The 14,836-nt window shown below is 40.3% G+C and overlaps 1 protein-coding gene across 3 annotated transcripts in view; it reads left to right on the top strand.

Annotated features, from left to right (window-relative positions):
• The window catches only part of plxna2 (plexin A2), a 226,970-nt gene extending 213,264 nt beyond the window's left edge, over window positions 1–13,706 (top strand). For all 3 annotated transcript variants that reach the window (XM_017419193.3, XM_017419192.3, XM_037976969.1), the window contains 5 exons: window positions 1,616–1,806; window positions 1,914–2,083; window positions 2,253–2,465; window positions 2,764–2,914; window positions 9,761–13,706. In XM_017419193.3, the coding sequence (XP_017274682.1) occupies window positions 1,616–1,806; window positions 1,914–2,083; window positions 2,253–2,465; window positions 2,764–2,914; window positions 9,761–9,856 (821 nt within the window). In that variant the 3' untranslated portion in view covers window positions 9,857–13,706. The remainder of the gene's footprint in view (window positions 1–1,615; window positions 1,807–1,913; window positions 2,084–2,252; window positions 2,466–2,763; window positions 2,915–9,760) is intronic.
• Window positions 13,707–14,836: the final 1,130 nt, after the last annotated feature.

Genomic DNA, 14,836 nt, shown 5'->3' with positions numbered 1-14,836 from the left:
TATTCTGTGTGAACGAGGCTTCACACAAACAGAAAAAGATAAGTGAGCGCGGCCAATTATCGAGATTGGGAACAGGAGGTGAGCGCCGTCTTTAAACTGCCTAACAAGCTAAGAACGCCTCCATCCCTCCGAGCGATTACGTTTATTTACAAAATATCACCTAAAGTTGCCAGACCCGTAAACACCTGGTGCTATGAGACCGTGTATTTTTGTGTCAAACAAAATGAAGTGACATTTATTAACAGGGTTTGTGACGATTATCTGAGATGACCTTTAGAAGAGAGCAGAGCACTTAGTCATTGTTTTCTTAAAAGCATGTAGAAGTTTATCTGAGAGGCACAAAAGTATGATGATAAAATCACCATAAGTCCTGTTTTTTTTTTCTTTACTTACTGCCTCTGGCGTTGCAGTCCTGAGAGTGGATGTGGATAGAGAGTAGACACTCTGCTGGCATGAGGCTGGCCCTCATCAATCATAGTTTCCCACAGAAGGCACAGCTGCACCTCGACACCTGCTGATGGATTCGTACCAATTTCATGTTCAACATTAAGCTTCTTGAGTCATTACGCACCTTCAGTACGCCCGTTTGGCTTTAAAACGAAGCCTGAGGACACAATTTTACTAACTAGCTGTGTCCAGGAGGTGGGAGCTGCAGCAAAAAAAAGGAAAGGTTGTAAATCTCTGTTTAGTGTTACCGACGTTTGGAAATGTTTGGTGCAGAGGATGGAGGACTTTGGAGGAAAACTGAGCAGTACAAGCCAGTGACTGGATTAAGATGGGATTTGGGATCACAATCCAGTCTCCCTGTCCCCGGCGGCCACTCAAGGGGGACAGCTAGGTCTTATTTGAAAGGTATAAGGGGCTTAAATGGCACCAAATGCTTTGTTGTTCCACTCGGCCTTTGAAGCCAGGTGTGAGTGATCCTCACTGGGTTCCTCAGATCCCGACTCTCCAGAGAGCCGCTTGCCTTGAGTCAGTGTCGACTAATTAGGGAAGCCGAAACCAGCGTCATTCGGAGTGAGTGAGGAGCGAAGAGGCAGGACGAGGGTGATGTATGGATGAAGGCTGGGGGTTTACAAATTGGGGATCTTTTGATGCATTGATTAGAGCTTGACAGGAATTTTTTTTATCAACAGGGAAGAACCAATTAAGAGAGCTTTTAAGTGGAGCCAGGTGCAACCGAGAGGCAGGGATTATGTAAGAAGAGAGAATGAGTGATGAGGGCGATAAAAAGTTTACAATTATCTCATAATTCATGACAGAAAGAGAAATTAAACTGGGAATAAATAGAGGAATAAATCAGCAACATCCTTGTCATCTTGTGTGCATGATTGTGTTGATTTTATTGATATGAAACATCAAAAAGGTGTCAAAGTCCTGTTTTCACACATTTTGCGTGTATATTGTAAACCAATTTGAAGAGTGCTACTATTACTAAATGCAGTGTGTTATGTTGCTGTTTTAGAAAAATATCCATCTCTGCTATTTCCTTTAAAGCATCACTGAGGATTTAGGTAAACGTTTGCGTTGTCGTACCTCAAGGAACCACTTCTGTCAATCAGTGAAGCTTAATTAAACCTTTGCGTTTCCCTCTTTTTGTTTTCATCCCGGACAGACTCTTCATTCCGTTATACGGGAAGTCCAGACAGCCTCCGTTCACGCGCTCCCATGATCACGCCAGACCTGGAAAGCGGCGTGAAGGTGTGGCACTTGGTGAAAAACCACGAACACGGAGACCAGAAGGAAGGTGATCGGGGCAGCAAGATGGTCTCTGAGATCTATCTGACCCGACTTCTAGCTACAAAGGTACCTCAGTACATTTCTGCATCAGCGCAGTATACAATCTGTATATTGGAGGTTTGTCTTCTTCCATTATGTCTTAGCTGATATTTATGTTGTCATTTTTCCACCAGGGCACACTACAAAAATTTGTTGACGATCTATTTGAGACGTTGTTCAGCACCGTCCATCGAGGGAGTACTCTTCCTCTGGCCATCAAATACATGTTTGACTTCCTGGATGAACAGGCAGATAAACATGGCATTTATGACACAGATGTACGCCACACATGGAAAAGCAACTGGTGAGGTTCTTCTCTTAAACACAAATAACGTGGCACACAAATGGTCTTTATGCTATTTAACATCAGCTCTAATTTCTGTCGATGAAGCTATATTTGAGCTGTGATAACTTCACGGTCTGATGACTCCGATCTGTCCTTCACTCATGTGCTTTTGTCTCCCATCTCCTAGCCTTCCATTGCGTTTCTGGGTGAACGTGATCAAGAACCCACAGTTTGTGTTTGACATTCACAAGAGCAGCATCACAGACGCCTGTCTATCTGTGGTGGCTCAGACTTTTATGGATTCGTGCTCCACTTCAGAGCATCGACTGGGAAAAGACTCCCCATCAAATAAGCTGCTCTACGCTAAAGATATTCCCAATTACAAGAGCTGGGTAGAAAGGTAGGAGCAGTCACTTTATACACCATCCTGATCCTCACTAACACTCTTTTTGTCTCCTCTTACATGACAAAAAAACTAGAGACTTTGGGAAAATTGATTCATAATGCTCTTTCCCCCTCCGTGCATGTCTCAGCCAGACTCTGTAAAAGCACTTTGTGAGTGAATGTTAGCAGGCATCGATTGTCGGTCCAAATGGTGTAATGGCTCCAAAAAATCTGACTATAAAATAATTGAAACCTCAGTCAAACTACTGACTCAGTTTGTGATCCAAAGTGCTTCATGGTGTCTGTGTTCCCAGGTACTATGCTGATATCACCCGGATGCCAGCCATTAGTGACCAGGACATGAACGCCTATTTAGCGGAGCAGGCCCGACTGCACTCCACCGAGTTCAACATGCTCAGCGCTCTGAACGAGATCTACTCCTATGTCAGCAAGTACAGCGAGGAGGTAAGTCGTATCTGCAAGCACAAATTGGAACACGAGAACAGTTTTTAGGCTTATTTTATCTTAATTTATTTTTAACCATGCACAAAGAGGAATAGAGAGCCCCTTTGTCCAGAAATCTCAAAAACTTCCGTTCAAAGGTCTACTACTACTACTTTATGTTTAAAGCACTTTAAAACAACAAAAGCAGTGACAAAGTGCTGCACAGATAAAAATCAATACACACTCAGAACATGAAGAAGTCTGTAACAATATTTATTTTAGAATGATAATTTTATTTTATAATAGTTATTTTCATTTGCTTTTAGTCCTAGTTGAACAGGACAGCATGATTTTGATTTTTCTTTATTAATTTATTGCACAAGTTTTTTGTCTTTATCTTAATTCTTTTGTCCTATGTCATATTTTTATTGTATTTGAGCTCACCTGCGTTGTTTTTGTTTTTACACTTACTGTCATGCAGCCCTTTGGTCAACAAGGGTTATTTTTACATGTTGATATAGTAATAAATTTTGACTTGACTTAATATTTTAACTGAGAGCTACATTATGATACAATGAAGGTACACAAACAGCAAAAACTGCTAGAACACAATACGATTCAGCCCTTAATGAGAATACAATTCAATATGAGTTTGATGTAAAACAGGCAAATTCTTTGCAGTTAAATACGACAAAACAATTAAATGATCCTATAGCAGTTGCTGAGATTAACTATTTTCTAAATAATAAAAAAGATCAATCATAAACAGACTTTTTTTTAATTTACTACACATTTTTATACAGCCTGAGTCACAATTAACAACAAATAAGTGATATAGAGACAGAGTGCAAAATAAATGAATAAAATCCCAGGCAGCAGATGTACTTAACGCTGTTTCAGGGACTCGACAGTGAGCAGTAAAATGTATTTTCTATATTTTGACCAAAACATAAGCCAGCCTTTCACAAAAGAGTCTCTTATAACTGTTTACAATATAAAAAATAAACTTTAATCTCATACTGACATTTACATGCTGCTGTAAACAAACTGTTCATGGTTTTAAAAAACAGTCGTGACAATGAAACTGGTCACCTGTGGGGAGAATTTATGTCACAACGTCACCAGGTGTATGACGGTGTTTATATCTGCTGCAGTTCTACGTATAATCAGTTGGTGTCGCTGCAGAGAAAAGGGCTACAAAAGAAGAGTCGAAACACAAACTTCACAACACTTTTCCAACTAAGGTTTTAAGCAGAAGTCCGTAAGATTGACCCTACTTGCAGACTCTTTAGCTAATAATTAAATGGGTTGTATTTTAACTATTTAAAGATGCAATAAATTATGCTTCTCAATTTAATCCCAAAACTGTATCAAGTCGCTGCTCTCCCATCCCAATCACATTATGTTCACTTGTGGGTTGGTTTGAATCAGTTAATTTTTACGTCTTTAGCTTAGTAATTAGGATTTTTTAACTTTAGAATGAATTAGCTGTCAGTCCTTTTTTCTGTGAGAACAGCAATATAATTTCTAAAGGGCTGTTCTGAGGAAAGAAAGGAAAAGTGACGATAAGTGCATTGTTGCAAGTCTGGTTTTTATCAGTAATTTTGAACTTACGTTTGTGAAAGTCATTTAAAAGTAATGTCAGTCATGGGTCGGGATGGGCATTTTTACAGAAACATTTAAAATGGACGATTTTGGTGCTCTAGCTGAGCTGGTTCACCTGTATCATCATTTATATGATCCCTCTATGAGAGATCACAAAGATAATCAAACGGTTCCAGACTCACAGAAGAATACTGCGCCAACGTAAGCGTCAAGTATAAACGCCTACACCGCTCGCCGTGCACAGAGCACTGCGCGACCCTAATGAGCCTTAATGCTGCAAGCGGTACGGCTTTGTAGTTTACCAAAGTTGTACTAAAACATTAAAACTTCTTACATATATAAGGTGCTCTGGATTATAAGGTGCACTATCGTTTTTTGAGAAAATTAAAGGCTTTTAAGTGTGCCTTTATAGTCCAGAAAATACGGTACTGTTCCCAAAGTCCCATCCAGTGATTCATGCTTCTCACAACTTGTGCTTATTTTGTTTTTTTACTCATTTAGGGCTAATTACTATAGCCCAAAAGCCAGCATAACAACAAACATTTAACAAAGCATCTTAACAAGCTCTATTCTCAGTTGCCGCTTTATGATTCAGGATTGTTGCCCGTTTCATGTTTTTATTTAAATAATCAGCGTGCCCACACGGTTAGGATGAAAACTTCTGGTGAATTAAAATTTACTTTCCCAATGTCCTGCAGCTGAAAAACCCTCTACTGAAACAAGGTTCAGGTACGGAGACATGTGCTGCTGCTAATTCTGTTAGCCGGGGATCTTTATATTCATATATTCCTTTTTACCTGTCCTGGGGATGTCCATATTCTGGCAGTGAAGCAGAGCTCACCCGTGACCATAGTTTCCACTGTATAATGCTTTAAAAATAAACTAGAATGGCAGAAACAGATGTTGGGATGCTCTGAGTTGTTTTTCTTTTCTTATTTTCAGGGGAGAGGGTATAGTAGGTTTTGAGTTGGAAAATAACCCCCCCATCTGGAAAAGGAACATTGGGGAAAAAATGAACGTGTCACCAGGCACCAGTGTAAAGAAACAAAACAAAGACTGTTGTGACAGTCGCATTAATTCTTCAGATTTGGTCATTTGAATTAGACTTCAAATATTCAAAAACCACTGCCCATCCCAAGTCAGCTAGCCTAGCTTATTGTGGTTTGCTCTATGTGAACGTTCAAAACAAGCAAAGATTGAATAATTACACAATCAAACTTTTAAAAGAAGCAAAATTAAAATAAAAAATAAAAAAGAGTGGCAGTTTTCCCTTGAGGAAAGGCTAAAATCAAGAAATAACTTCCCTTAATCTTTAAACTTTCAGCAAAGCTCCATGTTTTCTTCTCAACATGTTTTGTATCATTCCAGTGTCTGGGTTGTTTTTAAAGAATGGGTTTAGAGCTGTTGAGGTTATTTCTTTCTCCAACTTGACTGCTCTCAGTTTTTACAAATGTTTGCTACATGTAAGGTGTCGCAATAGGAATTCAGTTTCAGCCCCGATATGGCTCCCTGATGCCAACCTTTGAGTATGTGTGCATAAATGTCTGTGGCAACATTCCTGGAAAAACTCATTCATGGACACCAAACATTTCCTGCATCACATTTAAAAGATTCAACTGGCAAAACACTTACTGTATAATGAAGACAAAGGAAAGATAATGGGTTTGCAAGCGAGCCTAATGCTTCCTGCTATCATTTACCACAAATCTGTCTTGAAAACAGAAAAACAATGATTTTAGTTTTACTTTGAGCAGCAGATTAGTTTAAAATACAGCAGAGCAGAGGGTAATGAATGGAAAAACAAGAAGCAGCCACGAGGAGTTAGATGAGGAGCTGTCCAAACTTCTCTCACTGTGCCGCTCACCTGCTGTTCCTAAGCTCCTAATACATGCTGTATAAAATCAAACCACATTTGCTCACTGAATGATGGGAAAAGGCCAACTATTGCCTCTGACCTCTTGGTTAAAACAACAATGGAGTGTTTTGCATCCTCAACAGTTCTGTGACCTGTTGTGTTCAACTGTGTTTGCTCTAATCACAGAGGTGTCATTAAATGAAAAAAGACCAAAGTGATCTTTACTCTAATGTATTCCATTTGTGCCATAAATTACATAAAGTGGAAAAGAATAGGCGTGTGATTGAACGCAGTTTTTGAACGAGGTGTTTTTTTACTAAGAAAGTGGGTCATAAAAGCAAAGGTCCTGTGGGTGTACAGAAAATAATAGTGTTCTTTTTCAGTCGCTGAATAAATAAAATAAAAAAAAAAAAAAAAAACAGCTGTAATTACAAATAAAAAACTGTAGCACTTGAAAAAATTTCATAACTTTGTGAGAAGGGAATAAGAAAACATTGTTTTTTTTTCCTTTTATTTTATACAGTTTTAACTTTCATTTTGATGAGGGAAAAGAGTAGAACTAAGGCCATATTTAGTGTTTTGAAATGCTGTCCTAATGTTATTTTGTAGCCCAGTGTTTTTTGCATTCGTGGCCTCAGACAAATCCCTCTTTTATACAGCACACTGATGTCTTTTACTTACCCATTTCCCCTGGAGGGAAGTCCTAAGCCCTGGTGGCTGTGTTGGTAAATCAGCTGCTAATTACGATTAGATTGTAACTTGAATAAAAGGCGTGCCGTGGAGTGTCAGGCCCTCGTGCACCTTGGCTTTTCATAGCAAAGGTTAGTGAGGTCACTGAGCCTTCTGGCGAACCTTCTCAAAAGCCCAGAGGTCTGGTGAGATCTGAGTTTAACAAGACAGTGAGTCTGATGTGAGGAGAAGAAAGTGAATGTCTACAAGCTGTCAGCATGCTGTGCTGTCCTTTCGCCTGTTCAGAGTTAAGAGTTTGCCGTCTCTTACATACAGTACTGCAGAGCTCTCATGAAAGGAATCACAGGCAATGCACACAGATCACAGGAAACACCGAAAAAGGAGGAGGAAGATAGGGAGGAAAGAGAAAGGGAGTACATTTATGGAGACATTCTGGTTCTAATGTCAGCTCCTCCTCTGGGAAGCTTTAGCCTGACCTTTATGCTCGAGCACAGTATCGCTCTCCCCATTTTCTTCCTCCTCATTGTCTCGCCTCCTTCCTCCTGTTCGTTTCTTCTCCTTTTACTCATTATCCAGTCAGCTTCCCCTCTGCTCTCCATGAATCTTACACACCGACTTTTGCTGCCTCTGCAGTTGTCACTGTCGGATGCACCCGTTCACGGAGGCGTTTGCAAATATGCCCCCTTTTTCGCACGTTCGTGGTGTGCGCACCATTACTCCCGTGGAGCATGGTGCAAAAAACGTCATCGGGCGCCAATAATGGTTTACTCAGCCCTTCACTGAGGCCCATGTGTCAGGCTAACCAGGCAGCAGCCTACTTAAATGGATTTGGGAGACGGCAGTGGGAGCTGCACTTGCATAAAGGGTTACAGATTAATAATAGAGCGCAATTGGGGCTCGAGGAGGAGGAGTATGGGGAAAATGTTAGGACTCTGTCTGCCAGCCTGTAAGAGCACTTAGGCAGTTGAGTGGAAGATGGTAGGTGGGCAGACAGATACTTTGTTCTGCATCAGATCAGGCAACAAATAAGTGACTTGTGCTAAAAACGGGCATCTGTGTATTTGTTTTCCAGCCTGCAAAATTATACAGCATTCTGTGAAAAATGGTGGAACTAGCAACAATAAAAGTCCTCAAAAGTAATGATGCAGTCATGTTTTACCAAGAAACAGACTCATTTCAGTCACCTGGGATATGATCATACTCCTTAAAACCACTGGCGGTGCCAGGGGCAGGGGGTGGGGGGTGTTCTAGAGGGTGCTATAGCTCCCCCTGGAAAAGTCATAGCACCCCCAAGCAAGGGCGTAACCAACAAGGGGTATGTGTGGGACATGTCCCCCGCACTTCCCTTATGTGTGCCCTCTATCCCCCGCACTTATTTCAGCCGTTGCAATTGTTTAATCCATTGTTAACATGTGGGGAAGTGTTTTTCCGAGCCGTCTTTAAACACACCATGACCGCTGCTCCAGTTTGTAGGACCAGCACTATTTATTGGACAACATGCCTACTTCATATATTTCTTTCATTAGTCATTCATTAGATTTCATTGAAAACGTCTGAATAATCCTGAACAAAATTAAGTAAAAACATTTTGCCTGTTATTTTTCAGTTTCCATCACAGTTTTTGATTTGCTACTCTTCTTGCTTCTTTGAAAAAAAAACAAAAACAAAAAAAAAAAACAGAACAAAACATGCATCAAACTGTGCAGCTCAGTTTAAAATAGCACATGCAGTAATTGGTGGTGGGACAATGAATGATGTAAATGAAATTTGCCAAAAGCAAAAGGGCACAAACTTTCCACATGAACAGCAATGGGGTTTGGGCAAAACAAGTGAGAAAAATCCAGCCCTCTTTGGCACTAAAGCATACTTCCCATAGAAACATTATTTAAAGTTTAAACAGTTCATGGAGAGTAGGACTTTACATGATATCAACATCAAAACATCTGCATTTTGTCAGCTTAGACTATTACAAAAGGTCCTAATTTGCTATTGGGCTTTGTGGAAGAAAGTTGATAAATGTTGGAATTTCGGTCTGTAGCTGCATTGACACCCCTCCAACTTCCTTCAGAAATTTTCTAGCTTGTAATAAAACTCATCATGAATGAACTGTACATTGCATTTACCCACCGCCCCGCCCCATATACATATTTTATGCATCACTTACCTCGGAATATTTTACATTACATAATGCATAAGACGAGTCAATTAATTATTTTGCTTAAAATATAAATTATTAAGCAGAGGACAGCATTCTAGTGCGGTCGGCAGGAGCAATCAGCTATACAGCAGCAACTCATAAACCATGTGTTGAAAATGTGCTGCAGCATTTGAATACTGGGATGCATAATATCAAAGGAAATGAATGCATTGGTGTTCCAGTTCAACTTCACGTGGAGGGGTCCCTGAGATACATGCTGGCTTCACGCTGACTGAGATGCATCCTGACAAGACAGAAGCTAGATGAGACGACGAAAAGGAGAGCCCGTCTGACTGCCTTTTGAACGCAACTTGGCAAATGGCAGGCTTAAAAGACAGAGCTCAGAAGATAAAATGGGGGTGCGGGGTTAATACGCAAGTTTTCCAATTGTTTCCAAGGGCTCTTCCTCTAATGTGAGCTCCATAAAGAAGCCTAGAAATATATGCTCCACTCAACACTATGTGACACCAGTATTTTCATGGATGTTTGTTGACCATGGCTTTTTTTTTTTTCTCCACAGATTATCGCAGCCCTGGAGCAGGAAGAGCAGGCGAGGAAGCAGAGGTTGGCCTACAAGGTGGAGCAGCTCATCGCTGTCATGTCTCTGGAGAGCTGAGGGTGAACCAACAGCCTCCGCAGGACCTTACTTACCTCTCATCGTGGGAACTTCAACCACGAGCAAGACTTGGGACCTCTGTATCTACAGCCTGGAAAAAAAAAAACAGCAACACTGAACTACTTAAGTTTGAACTCCTCCCACTCCCTTTCATAATGGGACCCTCAAAGGGCCCTTCAAACTGACAGCTGGAAATGGTAATATACTATGTAGAAGGACATCGGCAAAGAAAGCAACAATACGGCTTTGTTTTGTATTGTTTTTTAATGGTCGCTTTCTTTTTTCTTTTTTTGCCCCAAAGGACATTTAGTAGATTCGACTGGAAATTGCATGTCGTGTGGGTGTTCACATGTGTGGGTGTGCATGAGTGTGTGTGAAGCCTCGGAAGGAGGAACAGATTTAGCCTCTGCAAAGTCACAACTCACATCTGAGAGTGAATCCGAGAGAGAGAGAAAGAAGAAAGCGAAAAGGCTGATCTCACGTTGGACACCCGAGCGTGCGTTCAGCTTTCTCAGATTTTTATTTTTTTATTCTGTAAATGTGAATATTATGAGTTGTGGTAAAGGTAAAAACAAAAAACAAAAAAAAAACATGGGGTGTCCCAGAAAACCTGATGTAAGGAGTGTGACTCTGCTTCAGGACGGAGCGGGGAGAAAAGCTCGCTCGTTCGTTCCCTCCTTGGACTGATGCTTCACTACATGGACAAAAGAAACGCTGCTCTATAATTAATCAGACGTGTACAGAAGAAGAATAAGAAGAAAAAAAAAGCAGGAAACTTGTGTTCATCTTCTAAAATGTTAATGGAACTCAGCTGGTGTTGAGTTCAGCCAGCATGCTTGCACCTAAACTCGAGGATGACGGAGGCGGGGACTACAAATGTGCGCCACTCTGGTGTCAAAGGCTTTCTTCGGCTGTCAGGTCATCTGTGTATGTACCGTTTGATAATTATCAATAAGTGTATGTGAATGTACTTTTACGCTTTTTTTTTGTTTTGTTTTTTTTTGCTTGTATCGTTCGTCTTTTTGAGTTGTGCAACAAATATTAGCTCAGTTGAACTGAGCATCATGGATATTTGCTGCAGACTGTGACGTGAAGAATCCATTAAACCTGTTTAGTCGAACACATTTCTGCTGGAGGAGCCCGGTGAAAGCAGTAGGGTTTCTCAAACTCCCATTATATTCCCCAAAATTTGCATCTTTTAGGGAACTGGTCACCTTTGTGTGTGTTGCATGCATGATATAACACATCAGATGTGCAAAGGAGTCCACGTTTTTATCAAGTGCCAATGATTTGGGCCAGTTTTGTTTTAGCTAAGATAATTTGGGTCTAGCTTGACTAAGTGCCAAAAGATCTGAGTGTTTCACACTGAACTGCTCACTACCGCGTCGAAATTGGTTTATGCTTTATAGACAGGGTTTTTATTCTTTTATTTTTGAAGAGTAGAGTCGGGTTAAAGTTTATCCCCGAATACCGTAGTAGCGAGTTTGGAGAAAGGCGTGAAAGGTACGAAACATGGGCAGAAGAAAAACATTTGAACTTTTTTTGCAATTTGAATGCACCTCCTGACTGAAACCAAACAGCTGAAACCTTAAGCTTCCAGATTAAAAACTGGATGGTGACAAACTAGATTCCATCCTGTGGATCGGTGAGTTCATTTTCTTCCAAGACGTGTTTGCTTATTGTTTACACCGAGTACTTGAAAATAGGTAGTTCTAAAGGTTTGTACAGTAAACTGCAGCTGTGTGTGCTGAAAGCATGGAAAAAGGTGAAAGGTGCTTCTTTTCTCTGTGGCCTTAGATTCCCACCTGCGTAGTGTCCCGGATTTTATCGGTTCTTGCTGGTTTTTCCAGGGACACCCGGCTCTGGCGCTCAGTTGAGGAGGGTTGGGGATGAGATGACCTGAAAAGGATAGGTGAGGGAGGGTACAGTCCAGGCCGGGTGCAGGTGTCGGCCCCTGCGCAGCGCTCGGTTCACGTGAGCCGTTTGAAGAGAAGTGTTGAGAAATGAGGAAGCGATGCAGGGGTAGCATAAGAGTGAGCCCCTTCAGCTCCGGCTTTGAAGCTGCTCTTTGATCTGAGTCGGCTGTGTGCAGCGTGTGATCCGCAGAAAACATCAAACTGAGAGGCAGGGAGAAATGTCGGCTGAGGTGAGGGACGGAGACGCTGTTCCTGCGTCTGGCCAGTAGGGGCAGCAGTGGGGAGGAGTTGAAATGCCTTTCCTAAAAACAAAAAACTTTAAAAGAAGCATCTACTCATGGAAGCTTAACACCCATAATAAACAAATACAAATGAAGAACTTATCTCATATTTCTGCCTTCATATGAGGTAGATTTATAGACTTATTGAAGTCCTCATAAATTTAAAACATTCTAACAATTCTTGTCTAATTCTTTTATATAAAGACACTTGATAGTTTAATCTTAAAGTCCTAAATGAAAAATTTCCCAAAGTTTTCAAGCTAAGTTTCCTAATTATTAGTAATATCTGATTTATAAAGCACCACTGAAATGAGATAAGTTCAACATTTTTGTGTTTGTTCATTTTCTACCATCTTTTGTGAATACAATGCACTTCTGTATCTTTTTCGCTTCTTAATCTCCTAAAAAAAACAAAAAAGAAATCTAGAGGTACTCGAGGTGCACATATACAGTACATAACATAATGCTTCTTCCTTTTGATTAAGGCGTCTTCCCAGTTTCAGCGACTAGAATTGTATCCTCCTCATACCTCACATTGCTTGTACGGAGTAATGCTTTCTGTTTTAACGGGACCCTAATGCCTTTTTTTCCTTTTCCAAGGAATGAACTGTATGTCTAACAGAGCCCTTCCAGCTGTTATATGAGCTCCACTGTGTACAGGAGTGTGACGAACAGTCAGGCACACAAACTGGTTAAAAATGGCTTTGATTTATTTATTTATTTTTTTTTACCTCTCAGAGATCATTTGTTTCAGGATGCATCTCGTGCGGGATCTGTGCATGTGTTGCTTTAGTTCTGCCTGGTGTCTCATATCGATCCACAATTCAGTCTGACGGTAATCCTTCCATTTGTAAATGTCTTAAGTTACATCTGAATGAACTTTCTTTTTTAACTAAATGACTGCTTGTTTGTGTTTCCATGTTGTACGCTTGTTTTTTTTAGTTTTGTTTGGTTTTTTTTTTTAGCCTTTTTCATTTAATTTGACCAGAAAACAAAAAGTTGTTGGGTTTTTTTTTTTTCATACTCTGCAGTGCAGAGTTTTATTTGATTGCCAGGTGTGTGAGATATGGAAAGATACTTGCAAACAAAACCTCATTCCAGATGAAACCGAATCCTAACTGAAGTCAATTTTTGCACCTTTTTTTTTTTGCTTTCAGTGAGACGTTTTGCCAATGATCCTGTGCTGTGGTTTTTAACTGGCACACGTCATCTTTGTAAAAGTCAAAGCATTTCTTTATCCTTTTGATAGGTTTGCTTGCTTAATGGCATCAGACAGAGGAACTGCAGTACCGATTAATATTTAACTCAGTATAAAATGAGTATCCTTCCATTTGAAACACGTTGTAAACAAACCCTTTGTAGACACTGGAGTACTGTAAAATAGTCATTACTGGCAATGATGATGATGATAATAATGGCTGTCTGTTCTTCTTGTTTTATAAAAGTGTTGTGAAAATTGTAAGAAACTTAAAGTATTTAAAAGGTTGTTCTCTTGGTTTTTTATTTGCTTTGATTTTGTTATTATAATATATAATTGTGTACCTATTGTAAATATGAAGCACACCTATTTTGCAAGCCAAGGATTCACTTTGTACTGTTGTTATATATAAATAAACTTTGCTGGTTTAAAATTGCATAGAACCAAAATCTGAATTCAAGTGTCTTTTTTCCTATTTTTTTTACCTTCGTCAAGTAGGTTGTGTTTTCAGTAGCGTCTGTCTGTGCACAAGATTTCTCAAAAAAGTTATGAACTGATTTTCATAAAATCTTCAGGAAAAGTCAAAATTTGTACAAGGAACAAGTGATTAGATTTTGGTCTTGATCCACTCAAATGTCAAGGTCAAAGGTCAAGGTCAGATCAGCCCATGCTCTAATTCTGCAGCTGTATAACAGGAGTGTTAAACTCCATAGCTGGACACCTCATGGGTCAAGGGTGATCACTGTTGATTTCAAGGTGATGGAATTAAAGATCAAGGTGACAGATGATCTCGTGCTCTAAATATGCAACCATGTAATGGAGTGAATTGAAACTGCACAGTTGAACACCTCTTAGATTGAGGTTGATCACCATTGATTACAAGGTCGTGGGGTCAAAGGTCAACATCACAGTAGACCTAATGATCTAACCCTGCAACAGTGTAATGTAGGACTGTCAAACTGCACAACTGGACACCTATTTGGAACTATGGATCTGGTCAGCTGGTCTCTCAACGCAATTGATCAAATTTTCTCGACGGGAAGGCTGACCAAAGGAGAGCCAGCTTGCCCTGAGAAGACATTCTTCGCTGGATACACATTGGATTCCTGGAAGCCCTGGAATCCTGTTTGTCTATCAAGTCTGTGTGTGGAAGATGTGGAGGATCGTTACATATTTAGATTTCTGATAACAGGATTTCTGCTGTTTGGATTAGGCAGTTACCTGATTTATTGTCAAATTCGTTTGATGGGTTCGGCGATCAGCAATCAAACTGTGTGGATTCGGGAGTCGAAACGCAAGTTGGATGCGATCCTTTTACAGGATCGCAGACTGAACTGTGTTTCTGGAACTCATGAATAATATGGGTAACATCTTAAAGAAAGTTGCTTCGCTCGAAACAGGCGAAATGGTCCAGAAATTTTGGCTGTTTTGGATTCGCCATTGAGAAGTATCAGCAAGACTTTTAAGGCAGACAAAAACAGTCTGCCTGAACCAAAACAACTACTACTTGTTTGTGAATTCGGCTCCCCCTAGGCTGACCTTGGTCAGCTATCTTCAAACTTCTCCTGGAACTATGTAAACAAGA

This window comes from Kryptolebias marmoratus, linkage group LG8 (assembly GCF_001649575.2).
Source record: "Kryptolebias marmoratus isolate JLee-2015 linkage group LG8, ASM164957v2, whole genome shotgun sequence".
Lineage (NCBI taxonomy): Eukaryota > Metazoa > Chordata > Actinopteri > Cyprinodontiformes > Rivulidae > Kryptolebias > Kryptolebias marmoratus.
Note: the sequence above shows the minus strand (reverse complement) of the source record. Positions and strands in the feature narration are given on the sequence as shown.